This window comes from Panthera uncia (assembly GCF_023721935.1).
Source record: "Panthera uncia isolate 11264 chromosome A3 unlocalized genomic scaffold, Puncia_PCG_1.0 HiC_scaffold_11, whole genome shotgun sequence".
Taxonomy (NCBI): domain Eukaryota; kingdom Metazoa; phylum Chordata; class Mammalia; order Carnivora; family Felidae; genus Panthera; species Panthera uncia.
In genome coordinates this window covers 85,301,751-85,324,277 of record NW_026057578.1, presented here as the reverse complement: position 1 = coordinate 85,324,277, position 22,527 = coordinate 85,301,751, and the positions used below count along the sequence as shown (strand labels likewise).

Here is a 22,527-nt window from a genome sequence, read left to right as displayed (position 1 = left end):
GAGGAAAATGACTTGTGACAGAGAGCATCTTTCGTGATTTGCAGTCCCCAGCTGCTCTGCTAGGAGGATGAAACCCCAGGCAGAGTCTCTGCCAAGTAGGGGTCAAGGGTGTGAGGATACAAACTGGGGATACTGAGAGGGAGCCTCAGGGCTCCCCTGAGCACAGAATCAAGGGTCCTGGGATGGGGGCAGGAGAAGGGCTGCTAGAGGGCAGAGGTGAGAGAGACAGATAAGGGGGCAGGGCTGAATTGTGGAGAGCCAAGGGGATTGTGGCTGGTGGTATGTGGTGCATATTGCTTTCTCCTCTGTCTCCCCATAATCAGTGTTATAATGTGGAATTGGATTTGTTAAAGAGTTGTGGTCAATTGCTAGAATTCTGCTTCAAAATAGGTAGGAAGAATGGCTGCCAGAGGGGGCCCAGCCATTTGGGTTGTACAACAAAAGAACATTTTGTTTTAAAGGAGGTGATCTGGGCACTAGGGAGCCTGCCATATATGCTTCTGTTAACACTAGGCACCTTACCATGAAATAGGCTGCTTAGGGCTCTGTTTCCCCACACTGTCCATGAGCTCCCCTAGGGCCTAGAGCCTCTCTTACCTCTGGTACCCCAGGACCTGGACAGTGCTGCTTTGCCGAACTGGCCGAACTTCCAAAGTACTGTTAATTGAGTTTTGGTTCAACTAACATTCATTCAGCATCTGACTGGCACCACGTCTTGTGGCAACATGGGAAACAGAGAAATGCCAAAGACACAGGCCCTGCCTGCTGAGGAGCTCATGGTAATAGTCTGTTGCTGTCAATTGTAAGTGGAACAAAAGAGGTGAGGAAAGATGATGGGAGAGCCTAAGGGACAGGGGTGTGGCGGGGAGGCTTCCAGGAGGAAAGGACAAAGAGCTGAAGAGGAGAGTTGAAGGGAGAAGGCAAAGAGGAAAGAGTTCTCCAGGGAGAGATCAGCACGGACAAAGGCATAGAGTTGGGAACCAGCCTGGTGCCTTCTAGGTCCTGGGCACAGCCTCCGAGCACCCATGAGAGGCAGGGAAGGTGGGGGCAGGCACTGAGAGATTCATGGGGCTTTGTGTGCTGGCTAAAAGCCTGGATCTTATCATCTCTCTTCAGAGAGTTGTCAGACCAGGGTCCCTTGAGGTCCATTCAGGGTGGCAGCCCTGCCCCATTTGCTAGACCCTTCTGAGTGGCCCTGGCATCACACCTTTTTCTCATTAAGACTTGTTGATATGGTGCCTGTCCTGGCCCTGCTCAGCCTGACTGTACAATCAGAGATCTGATAGTTTTGGTACCGCAGGGGAATATTTTGCAACATTTGCCTATGATATCTTTCAGGCCTATTTTCATTTTAATCAGGGGATAATACTACAACTTATGGAATGAAACTCTGATAGTGGAATTTCAACACCAACAGAGATTAGGATGGGAATTATTATTTCCAGCGTCCACTTATCTGGGGGAAAGATGTCTGTCTTCTTACATGAATGACACAGGTCACTTCTGGGGGAAAAATATTAGTTTTCTCAGTGGATACAATTAATAGCTCAGACTCTGAAAATCCAAATCTTAGCAGGTTATGGCCACTAAAGTATACCTCATATCTCATACCCTGTGGCATGGGCTGCTGGGGATGGGGAAGAAGCTTGTGCTTTGGATAAGACAACTTACGAGCCTGCAGGATTGGTACTTATGGGACATCAATGGCCACCTGTAAAAGAATAGCAAAGGAGCACCTGGGTGGCTCAGTCAATTAAGCATTTGACTCTTGGTTTTGGATCAGGTCATGATCTCATGGTTAGTGGGTTCAAGCCCCGCATCAGGCTCTGTACTGACAGTGTGGAGCCTGCTTGGGATTCTCTATATCCCTTTCTCCCTGCCCCTCCCCCGCTCTCTCCCTCCCCCTCTCTCTCTCAAAAATAAACAAACTTAAAAAAAAAAAAAGAATAGCATCCAGAGTTGTTAGCAAGCCCTGCCCTAGAGCTAGACAGCCCTGGAAGGGAGGGTCCCTTCCATGTTGGTAGATGTTGGACAGAAGCAGCATCAGGTGGTGGCCATGGCCCTGTTCTGCCTAAAAATAAAACTAGTGGGAAGAGGACCCCAGCTGGCAGTTGGACATGCAGAGCATAGAGAATAGATTATGGAAGCAACTGCCAGGTCCCTAACTAGAGCCGTGAGCATCAAGACTGGGCTCAGGGGCCATCACAGTACTGAATTGCTGAGCCCAGGGTACCCCGGCCGGGCTGAGAAGGAAGCTGTGCCTCAGCAGGCATGCAGTGTCCCGGACTCCCTCAGGCACACAGTAACTACCAAGATGCAATCTCCCTGTCCCTCAGTGGTAAGTCAAGTCTTCCCAGATGCTCCGCTGTGGGCAGTACTGGGTCAGGGATGGAGCTGAGCTGGCCAGTGAGGCAGGACAGTCAGGGACTGGGCCTGGGGCCATGGTGGGAATAGGAGTTGGTGTCTGGGATGCTGCCATCTCTGGGGGAGACAAGCATCCTTGCTCTGAGCAACAAGTGAACAAGTGAACATTGCCCGAGTAAAATGGAAAACTATGTGTTTTTTGAAGACCTTGATCCCCAGGATTTTTGGAGTAGTAACTCATCCTTGTTTGTAAGACTTTCAAAACTTTCCATTCCTCCTTCAGGGGTATTTCATGACCAGTTCCCCAGGTATCAGCTGGGGGCTTCTCTTCCCCTTGAATTCTCAGTGAAATTGTCTTGAATCCACCAATTCATAGCCTGTGCACCTCCAAAACCCTTCCACTTTCCTGGGGTGTGATAGTCTTCAGGCTTCTCCTGCTTCTTTGGCTGTGCCCAAAATTCTCTCATACCCAAGTCTGTGAGTTGAGTAGCTGTTAGTGAAGTATTGGGGGGTGTGAGGAAGGGGTCATATGCCTTCCAGCCCAGCAGCCCGTGACCCCTCTGGGCTCATTCGGGAGTTCCACATTGTCCCTCCACTGTGTAGAGCAACTTCTCTCCCCTGTTCCTTGAAGCCAACACTCAGCAAAGAGATTTTCCAATTCCTCTCTTTGAAAGGAGTTTTGATCCCATTTGTCAAGATAATGAAGATTTCTTTACTTCTTTTCACAGGTATAATTTGCTTTTAAACTAAAATTTCATTTCTACTTCATTTTAAAGAATTTCTTAACAGTCCTTAAAATAAATCAGCACCTAATGGTGTTACAAAAACAGGATGAGGAGTCCTGGTGGTGCAGACAAGACCCTGATATTTGTTGTTTGTGTTTTTCAGCTTCCACCCAGATGTTTGAAATCCTGTAGATGTGGTTGGAGTCCCTGAGAACGAAGCAGGGTGCACGGGCCGAGCACTGAGAAGCAGCAGCCTGGGACAAGGTTGGTCCAGCCTCCAGGTAATTTGTCAGCAGTTTTTGGTGGTGACAGGGAGTGAGGCAGGCTTTTTGGTTGAGGTCATCTCACCAGGATGAGCTTCCAGTTTCCCAAGTCATTGCCACGAACTCCCCCTGTCCTGCTGACTCGAGAGCTCCCATGAACTCTGAAGGACTTTAGTGGTCATTAGTGCAATCCCCTTGGAAGAGGCAGAAGCCCCTCTACAGAATCCTGTAGTCACGGAGCTCCAAGGAGAGAGACACCACCTGACAAAGCAGCCTGTCCCATCTTCCTGTTCCTGAGGAGCTTCTGCTGGTACAAAGTTTCCCCTTGTACCCTCAGCTAAAATCTGCCCACCTAATTCTGGCCCTGGAGTCTCTAAGGAATCAGTTTCCTCCCTCTTCCACATGGCAGCCTAACAGACATCTGGGGACAACTGGGGTGGAGGAATGCAGGATCTGGAGCCAGAGACAGTCCTAGTTGAAATCCTGACCTCACTGTTATCTGTGTGATCTCAGGCAAGTTAGTTAACCTCTCTGCAATTCACTTTCTTTATCTGTAAAACTGTGACAATAACATCTGTCCTATGGAAGCGTCCTGGGAATGAAAATGAACCATAAATAGAAGTTACCTGGTGCTGTCCTGTCACCAATTCTCTGATGCAAATGGGGTGTCCTACAATTCAGCTCAGTTCTGACACTACACTGAGTTAAAGGGCACACAGGTTAACTACCACAAGTAAAGGGCAAGGTCACCAATAAAATTGCCCACACTTGAGGCACCTTGGTGGCTCAGTTAGTTAAGCATTTGACTTCGGTTCAGGTCATGGTCTCACGGTTCTTGAGTTCAAGCCCTGCTGTCGGGCTCTCTGCTGTCAGCACAGAGCCTGCCTCAGATCCTCTGTCTCCCTCTCTCTCTGCCCCTCCTCTGCCACTGTACTTCTGACTTACTTGGGTATAAATTTGAGGGTTCCCATGCTCTCTCTTTAATCTCTAATTCACTGTAACAACTCACAGAACTCACTATAATTGTGATTACAGTTTTACTATAAAGGATTCAACTCAGGAACGGTGAAATAGAAACAATGCATAAGGCAGAACATGGGGAGGGTGGGGGATTGGTGCAGAGCATCCGTGCCCCCTCCTTGTAGAATCTGGGTGTCTCACCATCCCAGCATACCAATCAAGAAGCTCCTCTAAGCCTTGCTGTCCAGAGATTTTTAATAGGGGGCACCACTGGGGACGGGGGCTTTATTAGTACTAGGCATAGTTGTTTAAATCATCTGCCACTTGATTGAACTCCATCCCCTTCCCCTCCTGTCCTCCATGGTTGGGAATGGGGCTGAAGTTCCAACCCTCTAATCATGTGCTTGGTCTTTCTTGCTGGCCAGTCCCTCCCTTGAAACATCTAAGGGCCTGCCATAAGTCACCTCATTAGCATAAATTCAGGTTTGATGAGATGGACTCATTATGAATAACAAAAGACCCTCTTAATGTTTTTTGGATATTTTAGAAATCTCAAGGCTTTTTGAAGCTCTGTGCCAGGAACTGGGGACAAAGGCCAGATACATTCTTTATGATGTCACACCTGGCCCAACAAGCGCTTGCCTCTGATGGTCACCATCCTGCTTATCCTCTTTTTTTGTGATCTCCAGGTTGACATGTTCCCACTCTCTGGTCAGAGAACGACTCAATCTCATCAGTCTTTTTCTGGATGTTCTTTTTGTTAATATAGCTCAAGATTGAGTTAGTTTTTTGGACTACAACATATAATTACAGTACTTGATATGCACCTGTTTACAGTTGAATCATAAGCCTCTCATTACTTGAGTTCCTAATGCTGTAATGATTCTAGCCCCAAACGACACATAATAAGAGCAAATGCTTAAGAGCACTCGATATACACCAGGTGCTGTTTTAAGTTCTTTACATACATTAACTCATCTAGATCCTCAAAACAGCCTAAAGAGGTGGTTAAATAGTTCCAATCCCCATTTTGTATATGGGGAAACTGAGGCACAGGGAGGTTAGGTAACTTGCCCAACAAGATCACATAGCTAATAAGTGGCACAGTTAAGACTGGAACTCATCACGTTCTTATTCCAGAGTCCATGCTTAAAAAAAAAAAAAAAAAGGATTTTAGTTTTAAGTAATCTCTACACCCAATGTGGGGCTCAAACTTATAACTCCAAGATCAAGAGTCACCTACTCCAACTGAGCCAGCCAGGCACCCCTAGAGTCCCTGATTTTAACCACTAAGCCACACTGCACTTAAATTTGGTCACCTATATAACATTTTAGAAGGAAAAGAAGGAGCACAAAAGAATGCCTCTGGTTCACAAAGTCAAAGAGTGGTTTTTTCTGCCCCCTGTTGTCATGGTGAGAGAGTCAGGGCTTCCATTTTCTAACCCAGTCCCATTGGAGCATCTCTGGAGTAACCTTCTGGGATGGGCTCTGAGAAGTGAAGGCAGGGCTGGAGGCATGGTGATATGGGCTCCTGTCCAGCAGAACCTGAACTTTTTTGTTCCTCATGCTTCAGGGAGGATAATGCTACTTCAAGCCTTCACAGACCCATTCCTGGGAATGCAGCCACTCCAAGGGGAAGGAAAGAGGGTCAGCCTCTGGTGGGACCTGGAGTCATAAGGAACGCAGGGAGCTCATCCCCATGTGCACATCCATTGTACTCATTAGGAGGCTGCTTGTTTTTAAAATAACATCAAAAACTGGGGCTACAAAAATGCCAAAGAGAATTACAAAGGGTGGGGCAGTGCCTCTGGAAAAATGTCTGCAGTGCTGTCTGCCCAGGAGAGTCTGGGTGGTGACTGCATGTCTGCACAGCTCTGATGCACTCCCATTTTCTTTGTCCTTGCAGTCCCTTTTCCTACTGCCCAAGTTGCAGGGATGAGGCTGTCTGAGAGCGTGGTGGAGGTGAAGTATTCTTAACTCAACCTATGCTCAAGGGATTGACTTGAACCTACAAGGCAAATGTCAATAGGTCATGTGTATTCTTTGCAGATGTTTCTCTTCTGGCATCTGGCTTGAGGGAGAGGCCCCAGGGGGAAGGGGAGAATATGAGGATGCACGAGGAAGGTCTCTTGCTCCGGAAATCCAGATCCTCCATCCTTCTGCTTTTCTATACGAATCTGTCTCTCTCCATATGGTGTGCAGCTGGAAGGAGCTCCAGAGTTCATTCTGTTCACTCCCTCATTTAGAGACAGACAAGAGGAGACCCCAAGCGGGAAATTACTACTTGCCCAAGCCTATGCAGCTAGAGAATGACAGAGGGGGGTGATACTGCAGACTCTGGCTTCTAGTCCATAGCTAATCCCACCAGAAACATCCATGATGGACTCAATCACTTTCTCTACTTAAATGAAGAATCTGGCTTGAATGTTACTAAGTACAACATCAGCCACTCTAGCACTCTGCCAAATCCGTTACAAATCTTTCTTTAGAGAATGCTTTTTGTTTTTTTGGGTGTTTTCGCTGCCACTTCCAGAAGATGCCTTCCCCATACTCCATCCCTTGCAGGAAAATAGCTCATCTACAGGACTGGTAGGCATGATGCTGGTTGGGGGAGATCTGATGAGGGCATTTATAAGGAAATGATTAATTAGTGAAAGAATTAAGAGGAGATGTCATGGTTTGGCAAACTTGTAAAAGCGGGTTGTGATGGCATTTAGAGCACTCTTGCTGTCCCGGGTCAAGTGTATGGTGGCAGGTGGTGACTGGGCTTGGGGGATGGAACCTGGATAGTCATGGGAAGTGGCACCTGGAAATAGTGTTAGAAGATGAGGCTTTGTGCCATCTTTGGTTGGCATGCTAAATGGCCAACACCTGGGATGGATACCTTCCATTACATGGTACAACTATTAACATCTAGCCAGTGGTATTTCAACCCTGGCTGCCTATTGGAATCACCCAGGGAGCTTTTAAAAATCCTGATGTCCAGGTCACACCGCAGACTAATAACATGAAAATCCTTGATATCAGTATTTTTTCAAGTTCCCCAGCAGATTTCAACATGCACCCAAGTTTAAGAACCACTGCTTTAGGCCACAGGTTCAGGCAATAAGCTAAGGGACTCTGCATATGTTCCCTCCCTTAACTTTGCCATTTGCTATTCCCCAAAAGGGGAAAAGGAAGGAAGGAAGGAAGGAAGGAAGGAAGGAAGGAAGGAAGGAAGGAATGGAAGGAGGGAGGGAAGGAAGGGAGGGAGGAAGGAAGGAAGGAAGGGAGGGAGGGAGGGAGGGAGGGAGGGAGGAAGGGAAAAAATGGAACGAAGGTACGAAGGAAAAATGAAAGAAGAGGGAGAGGAAGAAAGATCACCTGAGTGTTCTGGGCTGATGGGGTGAATTCCCACTTTACCTATTACCTAATGCTTCATCCTACCTGCCCCACTCAGAAACTATAAGGTGGAGGGTAGAGGCCTGACAGAAGATGGAAGAAGTCACATACAGCTCACCGACAACAAGAATATGTTTTACTAGCTGTCAGCAAGGCTTCTTGTGTAATGAGCTGCTGGCTGTCATGAAGGTCAAGGTTTGGGCTAACAGAATGGGCCAAAGGGAAAGAAGAGATCAGGATGAGGAGGCAGGAGTGCTCTGAGGGAACAAGAGAGCATTCCACCTCCTCATGGAATGCAAATGTGAGCCCATGGAGGTAAAGTGAGGGAGGGGCAGGTTAAGGATGAAAGCCAGTGTCCTGATCCCCTGTAATGCTCTTTTGTTGGCATCTCTCTACTCGTGTTCAGAAGCTAATTCTTGCTCGGTTAAGGCCCTCTTGCTGAGAAGGGGATCACAGAACAGGGAGAAGGCTAGAGCTCTGTAAGGCTGGCCTGGGTGTTGAAGGGGCATAACCTTGATTTGAAGGCCTAGTGGTGCTGACACACAAAGGGAGACTGCTGTGGCCAAAGTCCCACAGCTGGGAGGTAGAGGCTGGAACTGCAGAGCCTGCTTCTTCGGAAGGTCTCCAATATAGTAAGAGAAGACATTCCTATATTTGCCCTCAGACCTTAGGAAGAAAAAGCGTGCTTAAAAAGGGGTCCCAGTCCAACTCTCCTAAGGCTGCCCTAGTCCTCATTCGTGGGATCAGGTCTAGATATAGTACTTTAGTAAGTACTAACTCCCAATATATAGGTTTACACTATATAGATATGCATCATAGAAATGCTCCAAAAGATGTGCAGGTCATACACTGGATTCCAAACTGTCCACTTCCACCGGGGTGTTGCTGTTTAAGCCTGGCAGGTTAGTGAGGGAAGGGTGGTGGACGCCTGAGCCTCTGCCATATTTTCGCTTGGTCCGATGATGTGTTAGCGCCCCCTATAGATAGGCAGCTGCCGGCGCACTGCAGTCCAAACCGCTGCTTGGCTTACACCCTACTGGAAATAGCCACCTCCAGCGTGTGAATACAACCGAATCCAGCCCCTCTGTTTTAGAAAACTGTACTACGACTGGGAGCACCCTCTTCTCTTCTCTTTGTAGGCTTCCAGGAGTGGATCGTAAACCCACCAGGAGAATGAGTGAAGAGACCGTCCCAGAGGCTGCCTCCCCCCCGCCCCCGCAGGGGCAGCAGTACTTCGACCGCTTTTCTGAGGACGACCCCGAATACTTGCGCCTTCGCGGTCGCGCAGCGGACCTGCGACAGGACTTCAGCCTGATGGAGCAGAAGAAGCGCGTCACCATGATCCTGCAGAGCCCGGTGAGCGAGGTCCGCCCCAGGCGGGTGGGAGAGGAGAAGGAGAAGGAGGGGGGGGAGAGGGGAACTCATATTCATTTGGGTGAACCTGAAAGCTATAGAACTCCTACTTGCTCAGCGTCTTAGCAATTTTAAGCCCGTTGACGGGCCTGGCCCTGGATTTAATTCTCTCCCTAGTCACTGGTGGATGGCAAAACCTGGTTTATGTGCAGATGGTTTGGCTTGGTACTGGGAGGAGGTGGGTATGAAAGACAGGAGCCCTGCCTCAGTTTCCAGTCTTCCACCAAAGCTGTAACACTGAACTAACAGGCATATTTGTATAAACCAGAGGCCAGCAGGGGGCGCCATGTGGAAGGCTCGGGCCTCCCATTTTTGAACACCACAAATAACTCACTGTCAGGGCAAGAAGGTTGACACGTATGGGGCAGAGGTGAAGAGGGTCTGGAAGCCCCAGGAGGTGGAGAGAGTGGAGGGTACAGAGACATATGGGCCGGGCAAGAGAGGGCAAGTCACAATCACCCTACCATGGCCCCAGACTTGAGGTCAGTTGGTACCTGCATGGCATGGACACAGAACTCATCCTTCCACAAGTGGTGCATTGAGAAGAACAAAGCATGGACCTAATGGACCACTGAGTGGGAGGCTGATGCAGGTTGGGTGGTGTGGGGGGTGGGGGCAGCAGAGCATTGTGGAATGGGAGGGTGAGGGCACAAGAGCTGCGAGGTCCTCAGGAAACAGCGCATGACCCTAAGGCTTGGGAAGCTCAGGATGGAGCTGGCATCTCCAGGTGCCTGCTGGGATGGGGGTCTGCCTCAGTCCCCATGGGGTTTGGAGGGCCAGGACATGTAGTGGGCTGTGTGGGACCCTGGTTAAGAGCACACAGTGAATGCTCAGACCTCACAGAGGAGCGTTGAGGTAATGGTCCTGAGGTTTGGGTGACAGGTGTCTACGTGAGGAGCCTGGAGGAATATGGCAGGTACTAAAAGCATTGAGATGATGGAAAAACTCCAACTTGTGACTAGGAGAGATGGCAGGTGTGGTAGAAGTGGCAGAGTTAGTACCAACCCAAGTTTTGGGGCCTCAATGGATAGGACTCTATTCCCAGGCAAGAAATGAGGACATGAGGAGGTCACGTTTCTTCTGTCGTATTATAGATTCACCAATGCCTGTTTCCTCCTGTGTGTTCCCTGCTGCCACCTGGTGGACAGGCATGTCTTAGTTATGGTCTGAAAAGCCAGGCTTAGAGTCATAGGACATCAGAAATGGAAGCTACAGGGAGGACAGCAAATCCTTCCATATATGAGGAAACTGAGGCCTAGAAGAGCCATAGGCATGCCTACTGGACAGGGACAATAGCACACTTTTTCATTCAGTTCTGCTTTTTAAAATGTCTCAATTACTAAAGTGAAGCCGCCTTAGTCTGATGGTGGTGGGTAGGGGAAGTCCAGGTGGGTGATGGGAAGTGTGTCTTGACTGTCACTTAGACCCAGGAAGGACCTGGAATCTGGATTACGGTTCATAGGGCAAAGGGAACACAGCAGGGGACATCTCCTTTTTGCTTCCCAAACAGCAGTTTGGGGGGGGGGTCTCCTGAGGTACCTGTGGAACCCCCAGTGTTTTCTGGGGCCCGAGGATCCCATGTGTGGCCCTGGCCTAGTTGAGCCAGGGGATAGGGGCGGGCACTTGGAAGAGGGGCACTCAGTCTCCTGCATGAGACACACTGGGGGGACCAGCGCCTTGGGGCCTGCTTCAGTCTTTCAGGGAGGAGCTGGAAGGCCTCATCCAGGAGCAGATGAAGAAGGGGAACAATTCCTCCAACATCTGGGCCCTGCGGCAGATCGCGGACTTCATGGCCAGCACCTCCCACGCAGTCTTCCCAACATCTTCCATGAGTATGTGGGGAGCTGGGGAGCTGCCAGGAGCAGAGGTAGAGGAAGTGGGGCGGGGAAGAGAGGGTTGGTTGCCAGGCTACAGAGTGAGTGGTGCAACTGGGTTCGCAGACCTGGGGGACCAGCCAAAGAGGTACCTGGCTCTGCTTCTGAGGCTGCTGGATTTAAAGACCCACAGAAGAATTCTTTCTGATGCCCAGAAATAGAATGGGGAGGATGACTTACAGGAAAACCTTTTTCTTGTTCTGCTGGGGGAGGGGACGGGATGACATGGTGTTACTGCTGTGAGAGGCAGGGCAGCCTCTTTGTGACTCTTCCAGTCCCGCTCATAAGTGGATTAGCATGAAGGGAAGAGCTTTGCAGCTCAAAGTCCCTTACATGGCCTCTACTTGAGCGACCAGGAGTGGGGAGTGAGGATTCTGCTCCCTGTTACTCTAGTTACAGGTGCAGACCCGAAGAAAAATCCTTGTGTTCTAGCAGCAGGCCCTGACTCAGGCTGCTCTTTCCTCAGTCTCCTGGAGCCACTCCCCTGCAGATGGGGTCGTGGGGATGAGAGGAGGCCATTGAAGCCAGTGTCTCAGTCTCACACTGGACAGACCAACCTGACTCCCTAGACAAGAGCCACAAACATCCAGAGCTGGGCATGAAACCATTTTCCTAGTCTCTGAAGCTTTGCCCACAACCTTTAAGAAACAAACATTAAAAAATACTTGGGGCACCTGAATGGCTCAGTTAGTTAATTGTCCAACTTCAGCTCAGGTCATGATCTTGCAGTTCATGAGTTCGAGCCCCGCATTGGGCTCTGTGCTGACAGCTCAGAGCCTGGAGCCTGCTTCGGATTCTGTGTCTCCCTCTCTCTGTGGCCCTCCCCCACTCACACTTTGTCTCTCTTTCCTTCAAAAATCAATAAACGTTAAAAAAAAATTAAAAAAATACTTCCCCTCAACAACATAAATACAGGAATATGACTGAAAATTAGAAAAATAATTCAAGAAAGAGAAATAAAAATCACTGTACTGTGTTCTTACAACCAAGAAATGACTATTATCAATATTTTGGTGTATATCCTTCCAGCCTTTTTCTCTTAACATAGATAAATTAAGAAAACAAAAATGGAATCACATTATATATGCAAATTTGATAGCTTAACATATCTTGACTAATTTTTCACATAATAAAACATGGTTCTGTAATACAATGTTTGGTGGAGGTATGCGTATTCTGTGGCATGGCTGACTATGCCATAGTTCATTTAACCAATTTCCTATTTTTGGACTTTTAGGTTGTTTACAATTTTTTGCTGTTGTGAACAACAATGCAATAAATTCTTCGATTTATTCTATGACTATTTTCTAAAGACAGATTGCTGGAAGTAGAATTGCTGGATTAAAGAATGTGCATGTTTTGAAGATGTTAATGCATAATGCCAAATTTCCCTGGAGAAAGAAAGAACCAATTTACATTCCCACAAAAAATGCAGTCATGCCCATTTCCTGCACCTTGATCTGTGCATAGTATGTATTATGCCATTCGTTTCATCTTTTTGATTTGATAGGCAATAAATAGCACTTTGTGTTTTAATGTGCATTTATTTAATTACTAATGAGGTTGGATATATTTTCATATACATACTGGGATGATTTTCTTTTTGTAGTAAATTGTAGTACAATTCAGAATTGTATCACATTCTGAATCCGTCAGTACTTTCTTTTGTGTGTTCTGCTTTTGATTACATACTCAGAAACACCTTCCCCATGTTTTATCATCTCATGGGACAAATGCCCTTAATTATTTATTTGTCAAATCCTCAACTATTTGTGCCAGTTTATTCTTAAAAATAACTTTAGAATTTGTCATGTTCTGCAACCCCCCCACCCCCACCCTCCGCAAATCTACCTCAAAAATTCCCTTTTGGGATTTTGGTTGGGATTGTATTGAATGGATTCATTTGGTGAAGAATTTATAAATTTACAATTTTATATTAGAATATAAGTTCCACAGGAGAAAAGATATTTGTATCCTTTGTTCACTGCTGTACCCTAGAGTAGTGTCCTGGACTTAGAAAAGTAGCTGTCACAGAGTAGGTGTTTTAAAAATATTTGCATGAATGAATTTTAAGTCTGTTCAGAGATGATGTATGTCTTCTGTTTATTTGCTTTTTTTTTTTTTTATCTTTTTTAATGTCCATCAGAGAAGGTTAGTAGTTCTTTTCATATAGTCCCTACTAATTTCTTATTAAGTTTATCTTGGAAATTTTATGTAACTTTGTTATTTTAAATGATTTTTTTCTCCACTCAATTTTCTTTCTGATTATAGCTGTCACCAGTAGCTTCTTACCAGAATCTTACCAGTACCAGAAAAGTAGCTTCTTGTTGAACTCTTAAATTCTAATAGTTGCTCAGTTAATTCTCTTGGGTTTTGTATATTAAAAAAAAATCCCATGACCTGCAAATAATGTTCATTTTGAATCCTTCATTTCAACATTTACCCTTTGTTTTCTTTTTCCAGTTTTCTCACTATATTCATTAGAACTCTCAGAACAATGTTTAATAATACATTAGAGAATAATCATTCTTGTCTTGTTTCTGACTTTAATAGAAACCCTTTACCCAAAGAGTTGAGTTTGTGATCATGTTGAGGAAATCTCTTCTTATTCTAGTTCAATATGGGTTCTTCTCAGAAATGGATGTTGAGTTTATAAAATGCATTTTGGGCATTTATTGACTTTCCTTTCTTTGAACTAGTGATGTGATGAATTATATTAATAGATTTCTGAATATTGAAGTATTTTTTCGTTCCTGAAATCAATCATTCGTGGTCTTGATGCATTCTTCTGAAAATATTCTTCTAGATTTGATTTGCTAGACTTATTCAGGATTTTGCATATTCATACATGAGATTGGTCAGAAATTCCCTTTTTGTGCAGTCCTCATTTAGTATTGGTATTAAGACTATAGTTTCATAAGATAAATCAGGTGATCCCTGCACTTTTCTTTGTCCTGATGGCATTTATTTATTTATTTGTTTTCATTTTAGAGAGGAGGAGAGGGGCTGAGGGGGAGACAGAGAATCTTAAGCAGGCTCCACACTCAGTGTGGAGCTGGACATGGGGCTTGATCCCAGGACTCTGGGATCATGACCTGAGCTGAAATCAAGAGTTGGATGCTCAACCAAGTGAGTCACACAGATGCCCCTGCCTGATGGAATTTAAATAAGATAGGAAGTCTCTCTTCCTTGGAGATTTATTATTCACTGGTAAAGCCATCCAGATAGGCAACATTTTTTTTTTATTTTTTAATATATGAAATTTACTGTCAAATTGGTTTCCATACAACACCCAGTGCTCATCCCAAAGGTGCCCTCCTCAATACCCATCACCCACCCTGCCCTCCCTCCCACCCCCCATCAACCCTCAGTTTGTTCTCAGTTTTTAACAGTCTCTTATGCTTTGGCTCTCTCCCACTCTAACCTCTTTTTTTTTTTTTCCTTCCCCTCCCCCATGGGTTTCTGTTACGTTTCTCATGATCCACATAAGAGTGAAACCGTATGGTATCTGTCTTTCTCTGTATGGCTTATTTCACTTAGCATCACACTCTCCAGTTCCATCCACGTTGCTACAAAGGGCCATATTTCGTTCTTTCTCATTGCCACGTAGTATTCCATTGTGTATATAAACCACAATTTCTTTATCCATTCATCAGTTGATGGACATTTAGGCTCTTTCCATAATTTGGCTATTGTTGAGAGTGCTGCTATAAACATTGGGGTACAAGTGCCCCTATGCATCAGTACTCCTGTATCCCTTGGATAAATTCCTAGCAGTGCTATTGCTGGGTCATAGGGTAGGTCTATTTTTAATTTTCTGAGGAACCTCCACACTGCTTTCCAGAGCGGCTGCACCAATTTGCATTCCCACCAACAGTGCAAGAGGGTTCCTGTTTCTCCACATCCTCTCCAGCATCTATAGTCTCCTGATTTCTTCATTTTGGCCACTCTGACTGGCGTGAAGTGGTATCTGAGTGTGGTTTTGATTTGTATTTCCCTGATAAGGAGCGACGTTGAACATCTTTTCATGTGCCTGTTGGCCATCCGGATGTCTTCTTTAGAGAAGTGTCTATTCATGTTTTCTGCCCATTTCTTCACTGGGTTATTTGTTTTTCAGGTGTGGAGTTTGATGAGCTCTTTATAGATTTTGGATACTAGCCCTTTGTCCGATGTGTCATTTGCAAATATCTTTTCCCATTCCGTTGGTTGCCTTTTAGTTTTGTTGGTTGTTTCCTTTGCTGTGCAGAAGCTTTTTATCTCATAAGGTCCCAGTAATTCACTTTTGCTTTTAATTCCCTTGCCTTTGGGGATGTGCCGAGTAAGAGATTGCTACGGCTGAGGTCAGAGAGGTCTTTTCCTGCTTTCTCCTCTAAGGTTTTGATGGTTTCCTGTCTCACATTCAGGTCCTTTATCCATTTTGAGTTTATTTTTGTGAATGGTGTGAGAAAGTGGTCTAGTTTCAACCTTCTGCATGTTGCTGTCCAGTTCCCCCAGCACCATTTGTTAAAGAGACTGTCTTTTTTCCATTGGATGTTCTTTCCTGCTTTGTCAAAGATGAGTTGGCCATACGTTTGTGGGTCTAGTTCTGGGGTTTCTATTCTATTCCATTGGTCTATGTGTCTGTTTTTATGCCAATACCATGCTGTCTTGATGATGACAGCTTTGTAGTAGAGGCTAAAGTCTGGGATTGTGATGCCTCCTGCTTTGGTCTTCTTCTTCAAAATTACTTTGGCTATTCGGGGCCTTTTGTGGTTCCATATGAACTTTAGGATTGCTTGTTCTAGTTTCGAGAAGAATGCTGGTGCAATTTTGATTGGGATTGCATTGAATGTGTAGATAGCTTTGGGTAGTATTGACATTTTGACAATATTTATTCTTCCAATCCATGAGCAGGGAATGTCTTTCCATTTCTTTATATCTTCTTCAATTACCTGCATAAGCTTTCTATAGTTTTCAGCATACAGATCTTTTACATCTTTGGTTAGATTTATTCCTAGGTATTTTATGCTTCTTGGTGCAATTGTGAATGGGATCAGTTTCTTCATTTGTCTTTCTGTTGCTTCATTGTTAGTGTATAAGAATGCAACTGATTTCTGCACATTGATTTTGTATCCTGCAACTTTGCTGAATTCATGTATCAGTTCTAGCATACTTTTGGTGGAGTCTATCGGATTTTCCATGTATAATATCATGTCATCTGCAAAAAGCGAAAGCTTGACTTCATCTTTGCCAATTTTGATGCCTTTGATTTCCTTTTGTTGTCTGATTGCTGATGCTAGAACTTCCAGCACTATATTAAACAACAGCGGTGACAGTGGGCATCCCTGTCGTGTTCCTGATCTCAGGGAAAAAGCTCTCAGTTTTTCCCCGTTGAGGATGATGTTAGCTGTGGGCTTTTCATAAATGGCCTTTATGATCTTTAAGTATGTTCCTTCTATCCCGACTTTCTCAAGGGTTTTTATTAAGAAAGGGTGCTGGATTTTGTCAAAGGCCTTTTCTGCATCGATTGACAGGATCATATGGTTCTTCTCTTTTTTTTTGTTAATGTGATGTATCACGTTGATCGATTTGCGAATGTTGAACCAGCCCTGCATCCCAGGAATGAATCCCACTTGATCATGGTGAATAATTCTTTTTATATGCTGTTGAATTCGATTTGCTAGTATCTTGTTGAGAATTTTTGCATCCATATTCATCAGAGATATTGGCCTGTAGTTCTCTTTTTTTACTGGGTCTCTGTCTGGTTTAGGAATCAAAGTAATGCTGGCTTCATAGAATGAGTCTGGAAGTTTTCCTTCCCTTTCTATTTCTTGGAATAGCTTGAGAAGGATAGGTATTATCTCTGCTTTAAACGTCTGGTAGAACTCCCCTGGGAAGCCATCTGGTCCTGGACTCTTATTTGTTGGGAGATTTTTGATAACCGATTCAATTTCTTCGCTGGTTATGGGTCTGTTCAAGCTTTCTATTCCTCCTGATTGAGTTTTGGAAGAGTGTGGGTGTTTAGGAATTTGTCCATTTCTTCCAGGTTGTCCAATTTGTTGGCATATAATTTTTCATAGTATTCCCTGATAATTGTTTGTATCTCTGAGGGATTGGTTGTAATAATTCCATTTTCATTCATGATTTTATCTATTTGGGTCATCTCCCTTTTCTTTTTGAGAAGCCTGGCTAGAGGTTTGTCAATTTTGTTTATTTTTTCAAAAAACCAACTCTTGGTTTCGTTGATCTGCTCTACAGTTTTTTTAGATTCTATATTGTTTATTTCTGCTCTGATCTTTATTATTTCTCTCCTTCTGCTGGGTTTAGGCTGCCTTTGCTGTTCTGCTTCTATTTCCTTTAGGTGTGCTGTTAGATTTTGTATTTGGGATTTTTCTTGTTTCTTGAGATAGGCCTGGATTGCAATGTATTTTCCTCTCAGGACTGCCTTCGCTGCGTCCCAAAGCGTTTGGATTGTTGTATTTTCATTTTTGTTTGTTTCCATATATTTTTTAATTTCTTCTCTAATTGCCTGGTTGACCCACTCATTCGTTAGTAGGGTGTTCTTTAACCTCCATGCTTTTGGAGGTTTTCCAGACTTTTTCCTGTGGTTGATTTCAAGCTTCATAGCATTGTGGTCTGAAAGTATGCATGGTATAATTTCAATTCTTGTAAACTTATGAAGGGCTGTTTTGTGACCCAGTATATGATCTATCTTGGAGAATGTTCCATGTGCACTCGAGAAGAAAGTATATTCTGTTGCTTTGGGATGCAGAGTTCTAAATATATCTGTCAAGTCCATCTGATCCAATGTATCATTCAGGGCCCTTGTTTCTTTATTGACTGTGTGTCTAGATGATCTATCCATTTCTGTAAGTGGGGTGTTAAAGTCCCCTGCAATGACCACATTCTTGTCAATAAGGTTGCTTATGTTTATGAGTAATTGTTTTATATATCTGGGGGCTCCGGTATTTGGCGCATAGACATTTATAATAGTTAGCTCTTCCTGATGGATAGACCCTGTAATTATTATATAATGCCCTTCTTCATCTCTTGTTACAGCCTTTAATTTAAAGTCTAGTTTGTCTGATATAAGTATGGCTACTCCAGCTTTCTTTTGGCTTCCAGTAGCATGATAAATAGTTCTCCATCCCCTCACTCTCAATCTAAAGGTGTCCTCAGATCTAAAATGAGTCTCTTGTAGACAGCAAATAGATGGGTCTTGTTTTTTTATCCATTCTGATACCCTATGTCTTTTAGTTGGCGCATTTAATCCATTTACATTCAGTGTTATTATAGAAAGATACGGGTTTAGAGTCATTGTGATGTCTGTATGTTTTATGCTTGTAGTGATGTCTCTGGTACTTTGTCTCACAGGATCCCCCTTAGGATCTCTTGTAGGGCTGGTTTAGTGGTGACAAATTCCTTCAGTTTTTGTTTGTTTGGGAAGACCTTTATCTCTCCTTCTATTCTAAATGACAGACTTGCTGGATAAAGGATTCTCGGCTGCATATTTTTTCTGTTTAGCACACTGTAGATATCGTGCCAAGCTTTTCTGGCCTGCCAAGTTTCAAAGGAGAGATCAGTCACGAGTCTTATAGATCTCCCTTTATATGTGAGGGCACGTTTATCCCTTGCTGCTTTCAGAATTTTCTCTTTATCCTTGTATTTTGCCAGTTTCACTATGATATGTCGTGCAGAAGATCGATTCAAGTTACGTCTGGAGGGAGTTCTCTGTGCCTCTTGGATTTCAATGCCTTTTTCCTTCCCCAGTTCAGGGAAGTTCTCAGCTATAATTTCTTCAAGTACCCCTTCAGCACCTTTCCCTCTCTCTTCCTCCTCTGGGATACCAATTATGCGTATATTATTTCTTTTTAGTGTATCACTTAGTTCTCTAATTTCCCCTCATACTCCTGGATTTTTTTATCTCTCTTTCTTTCAGCTTCCTCTTTCTCCATAACTTTATCTTCTAGTTCACCTATTCTCTCCTCTGCCTCTTCAAGCCGAGCCGTCGTGGTTTCCATTTTGTTTTGCATTTCGTTTAAAGCGTTTTTCAGCTCCTCGTGACTGGTCCTTAGTCCCTTGATCTCTGTGGCAAGAGATTCTCTGCTGTCCTGTATACTGTTTTCAAGCCCAGCAATTAATTTTATGACTATTATTCTAAATTCACTTTCTGTTATATTATTTAAATCCTTTTTGATCAGTTCATTAGCTGTTGTTATTTCCTGGAGATTCTTCTGAGGGGAATTCTTCCGTTTGGTCATTTTGGATAGTCCCTGGAGTGGTGAGGACCTGCAGGGCACTTCCCCTGTGCTGTGGTGTATAACTGGAGTTGGTGGGCGGGGCCGCAGTCCGACCTGATGTCTGCCCCCAGCCCACCGCTGGGGCCACAGTCAGACTGGCGTGTGGATAGGCAACATTTTTGATAACATTTTTTTTCTCAGTTTTATCTAGGGTCTTTAAAAAATTTATTTTGCTACGTCCTGAGTAAATTTTGGCCATATATTTTAAATAAATGATTCATTTCATAGAGAGCCTCAAAATTATTAGAGTGATGTACCATCTTTCTACCATTTAAACTTTCAGTTATGGACGAGATGACATCCCATTCTCATTTCTGGTGTTGTGTATTCCCCCTTTCTTTTTACAGCCAATCCAGGTGTTGGTTTATTCATGTATCTTGCATAAGCCAATTCTTGGATCTATGTATTCTACTAATTTTCGAGTTTCCCAATTCATTGATTTTGTTTTTCTATTCATTAATTATTTTCCAAAAGTTTTCTTTGGTTTATTTTGATATTTATATTTTTTTCTTGAATAGAATAAAATGAATACTTTATTTTCATTCTAATTCAATAATAAAGACATTTTAGGCTATGAATTTTTTCTCTCTGAATGTAAGTTTGGTCTTACCTCATTAATTTTGACACAGTATTTCCTTTATTGTTAATTTACAGATAGTTTGCAGTTGCTGCTTTGATTTTATTTTTATTCTAAGAACTGTCTGGGAGTGTGCTTTCTCATTTCCAAGTGGTTTAATTTGTATTATTTTAAAGGTTTGTTGATAATGTCTAATTTTATTGCATTGTGTTTGGGTAATTTGGCCTATTTAATGTCTATGTTGGGGATTTACTGAGATTTTCTTTGTGCCCTAATATAATTTTTAAATGATATGTAGATTCTATCTCTAGGGCATAGTGTTTAATCTGTATCTTCATTTATTATTTTCAATTTTATAAAAAGTGAGATTTGTGTTGTTTTCCTCTGTATATTTGATTACTGTTCATTTATCTTTGTATTTCTGATGGCTTTTGCTTTGTACCTTGCTGAAACATTATCCAAAGCAAAAGTGTTCTTTATAGCTGTAGCTTCATTATGCATTATAGGTTTATTTCATGTAGAATAATATATACAATGGTCCTCCCAACAGTGACCTCTGCTGCCTGGCTTTGTCTGGGTTCCTTATGCTTTTGTTATACCTCCCTTCTTGGTGCCAAGGATGAATATTCCAAAAGGACGTGCTTTCCCTGATTTCTATTTTGATAATAGTATTATGATCTCTGTTTATTTTTGTTTACATTTTCTGGGCATAGTTTTGGTGACTGTTTTCTTTTTACCTGCTTTATGTCACTTTATTTTAGTGTTGTTTGTTAGTAAACCTCCTGTAGCATTGTCTTCTGGCATCTATTGCTATAGCAGAGAAATTTGAAACAGCCTATTTTTTTGTTACTTTGTAGGTAACCTAAATTTTTTGTAGGTGTTTGTGCATTTTTTTCTCCTTATCCTTGTATTTCAGAAATGTGTCAGGAAGCATATAATTATAGGCTTTTTCTCTTTATGGACTTTTCCCTCTGGCATGTAGTAAATCCTTATAACTTAGTTACACAGGTCTCTTTTTCAGTTCAGAAATTGTTTCTGTTATATTGATGCTAATTATCTGTATGCTGACTCTCTGGTCTTTGTCTTCCATAGCTATCCTATTTTTTCTCATCGTTTTCATGTCTCTGACCTTATACTCTTTCTTTTGGGAGAGAAATAGAGCTGACCAGAATTCTTACTGCCTTACTGGCCAGCATCTGTCAGAAAGACAGTTGGATGCCTGAAAATCTGATTAGTCTATGTCCAGGGTATCTGAGTCAGGGATTGTGGACAGGGGAGGTTCCAAGAGTCATGAATTCGCGCACAGATAGGTTGTTCTTTGTCCAGCTCCATTTGCCTTAGAATTTTGTGGTGGTTCTGTGTTTTTATTTTGGTTTCTTTTTTTTTTGCAATAGTGTGTCCTTCAGTCTTAGCTTTCCCAGAGGGGTTAGTGAGTTTTCATCTTTTTCTGTGTTTTCTTAGGTCCCTTGAGTAAATGGCTTGGTTAGATCTAAGTCATAAACCTGGCACTCAGTATCCTAACTTTTGTGAGGCTGGTCAGAACAAGCATTATTTCTCTTAAAACCCTGAGAGCAGAGGTTCTGAGTTGCTGGTGGAAGCTTCTGGTCTCTTCTCCCACCGTGGGCCTGTGGGTGGGATAATCCTTACAGCAAAGCTCCATGGAGTGGGGAAGGGGGACACTGATACAGGACACGGAAGATGTGATGGCATGTTTTTAGATCTATTCTGGCCTCCTGGCCATCCCTGGGACTCCATAGTTATTTGTAAAAGAAGGATTCCAAGAAATCATGGATAGCCCCTCTTGCCTGGCTTTATATGGGGGCGGGGTTGCTTTTGATATCCCTCCCTTCTTGCTGCTAGGGATGAAGTAAAGAGGTAATTGCTTGTCTAGGGAATGCACAGAGAGGAAGAAAGGATCCCAGACTGGTCAATTCCAATTAGAAATTGTTGACTTTAGAATTTTGTTGTTCTTTTTGCCAGTTCAGCTGAGCCTTTGGGCCACTTCTTTCTCTGTCAACCATGGTTACTGGACACATGCCCTGGAGGTATCCCTCTGGTGGTCACAGGCTTTCTGGGGGCATATTCCTGACATGGGGTGTTTTGAGGTTGGTTCTGTTTGCTTTACATAGGCCCAACAGCACCTGATCCACCCTCACTTCTGCAAACAACCTCATCATTTCAACTAACGGCAAACCTGATATAGGACATATATCACATTGTGTAGTAGTGAGGTTATTGAGATGGTGGAAGCTTCTAAAGGGCATTTGAATCCATTAAAGTTTTTAGTGAGATGCTGGGAGAGGCATCATCAGGAGGCTCCCAGCCAGACATCATTTTAAGCCAGAACCCTCTCCTATTGATTCTTTTATTGGTTTCAGGATACTAATCAGAAGTGCTGGTCTCAGACACCCTCTTATGCCTTCTGGAGGTGTACAGGCAGCAGTCATCATTTTTAATGGGATAGACTGGACATCACCCCTAGACCCTTTGGGTACCCTGAGGATAGGACCATCAAATCTTCTAGGCCAATTTCCAAATCCTTTCCACATCCCTCCAAATTCCCAGAAAGAACCATAAGTAACCAAGGGACTGCACATCCAGAGGGGAAAAGATGTGGCCTGCCTGAGGCCTGAAGCCTTTCAGCCAGCCATACTGACTTCTGGAAGTTTATGACTTGTCAGAAAAGGTTGA

General features: G+C 43.8%; 1 protein-coding gene across 7 annotated transcripts in view; it reads left to right on the top strand.

Annotated features, from left to right (window-relative positions):
• The window catches only part of ADD2 (adducin 2), a 109,095-nt gene that overhangs the window by 53,094 nt on the left and 33,474 nt on the right, over window positions 1–22,527 (top strand). For 6 of the 7 annotated variants that reach the window (XM_049651646.1, XM_049651643.1, XM_049651642.1 and 3 more), the window contains exons 2-4: window positions 3,253–3,370; window positions 8,833–9,049; window positions 10,800–10,938. In XM_049651646.1, coding sequence (XP_049507603.1) covers window positions 8,867–9,049; window positions 10,800–10,938 — 322 coding nt within the window. In that variant the 5' untranslated portion in view covers window positions 3,253–3,370; window positions 8,833–8,866. The remainder of the gene's footprint in view (window positions 1–3,252; window positions 3,371–8,832; window positions 9,050–10,799; window positions 10,939–22,527) is intronic. The other variant, XM_049651645.1, reaches the window with a different exon arrangement.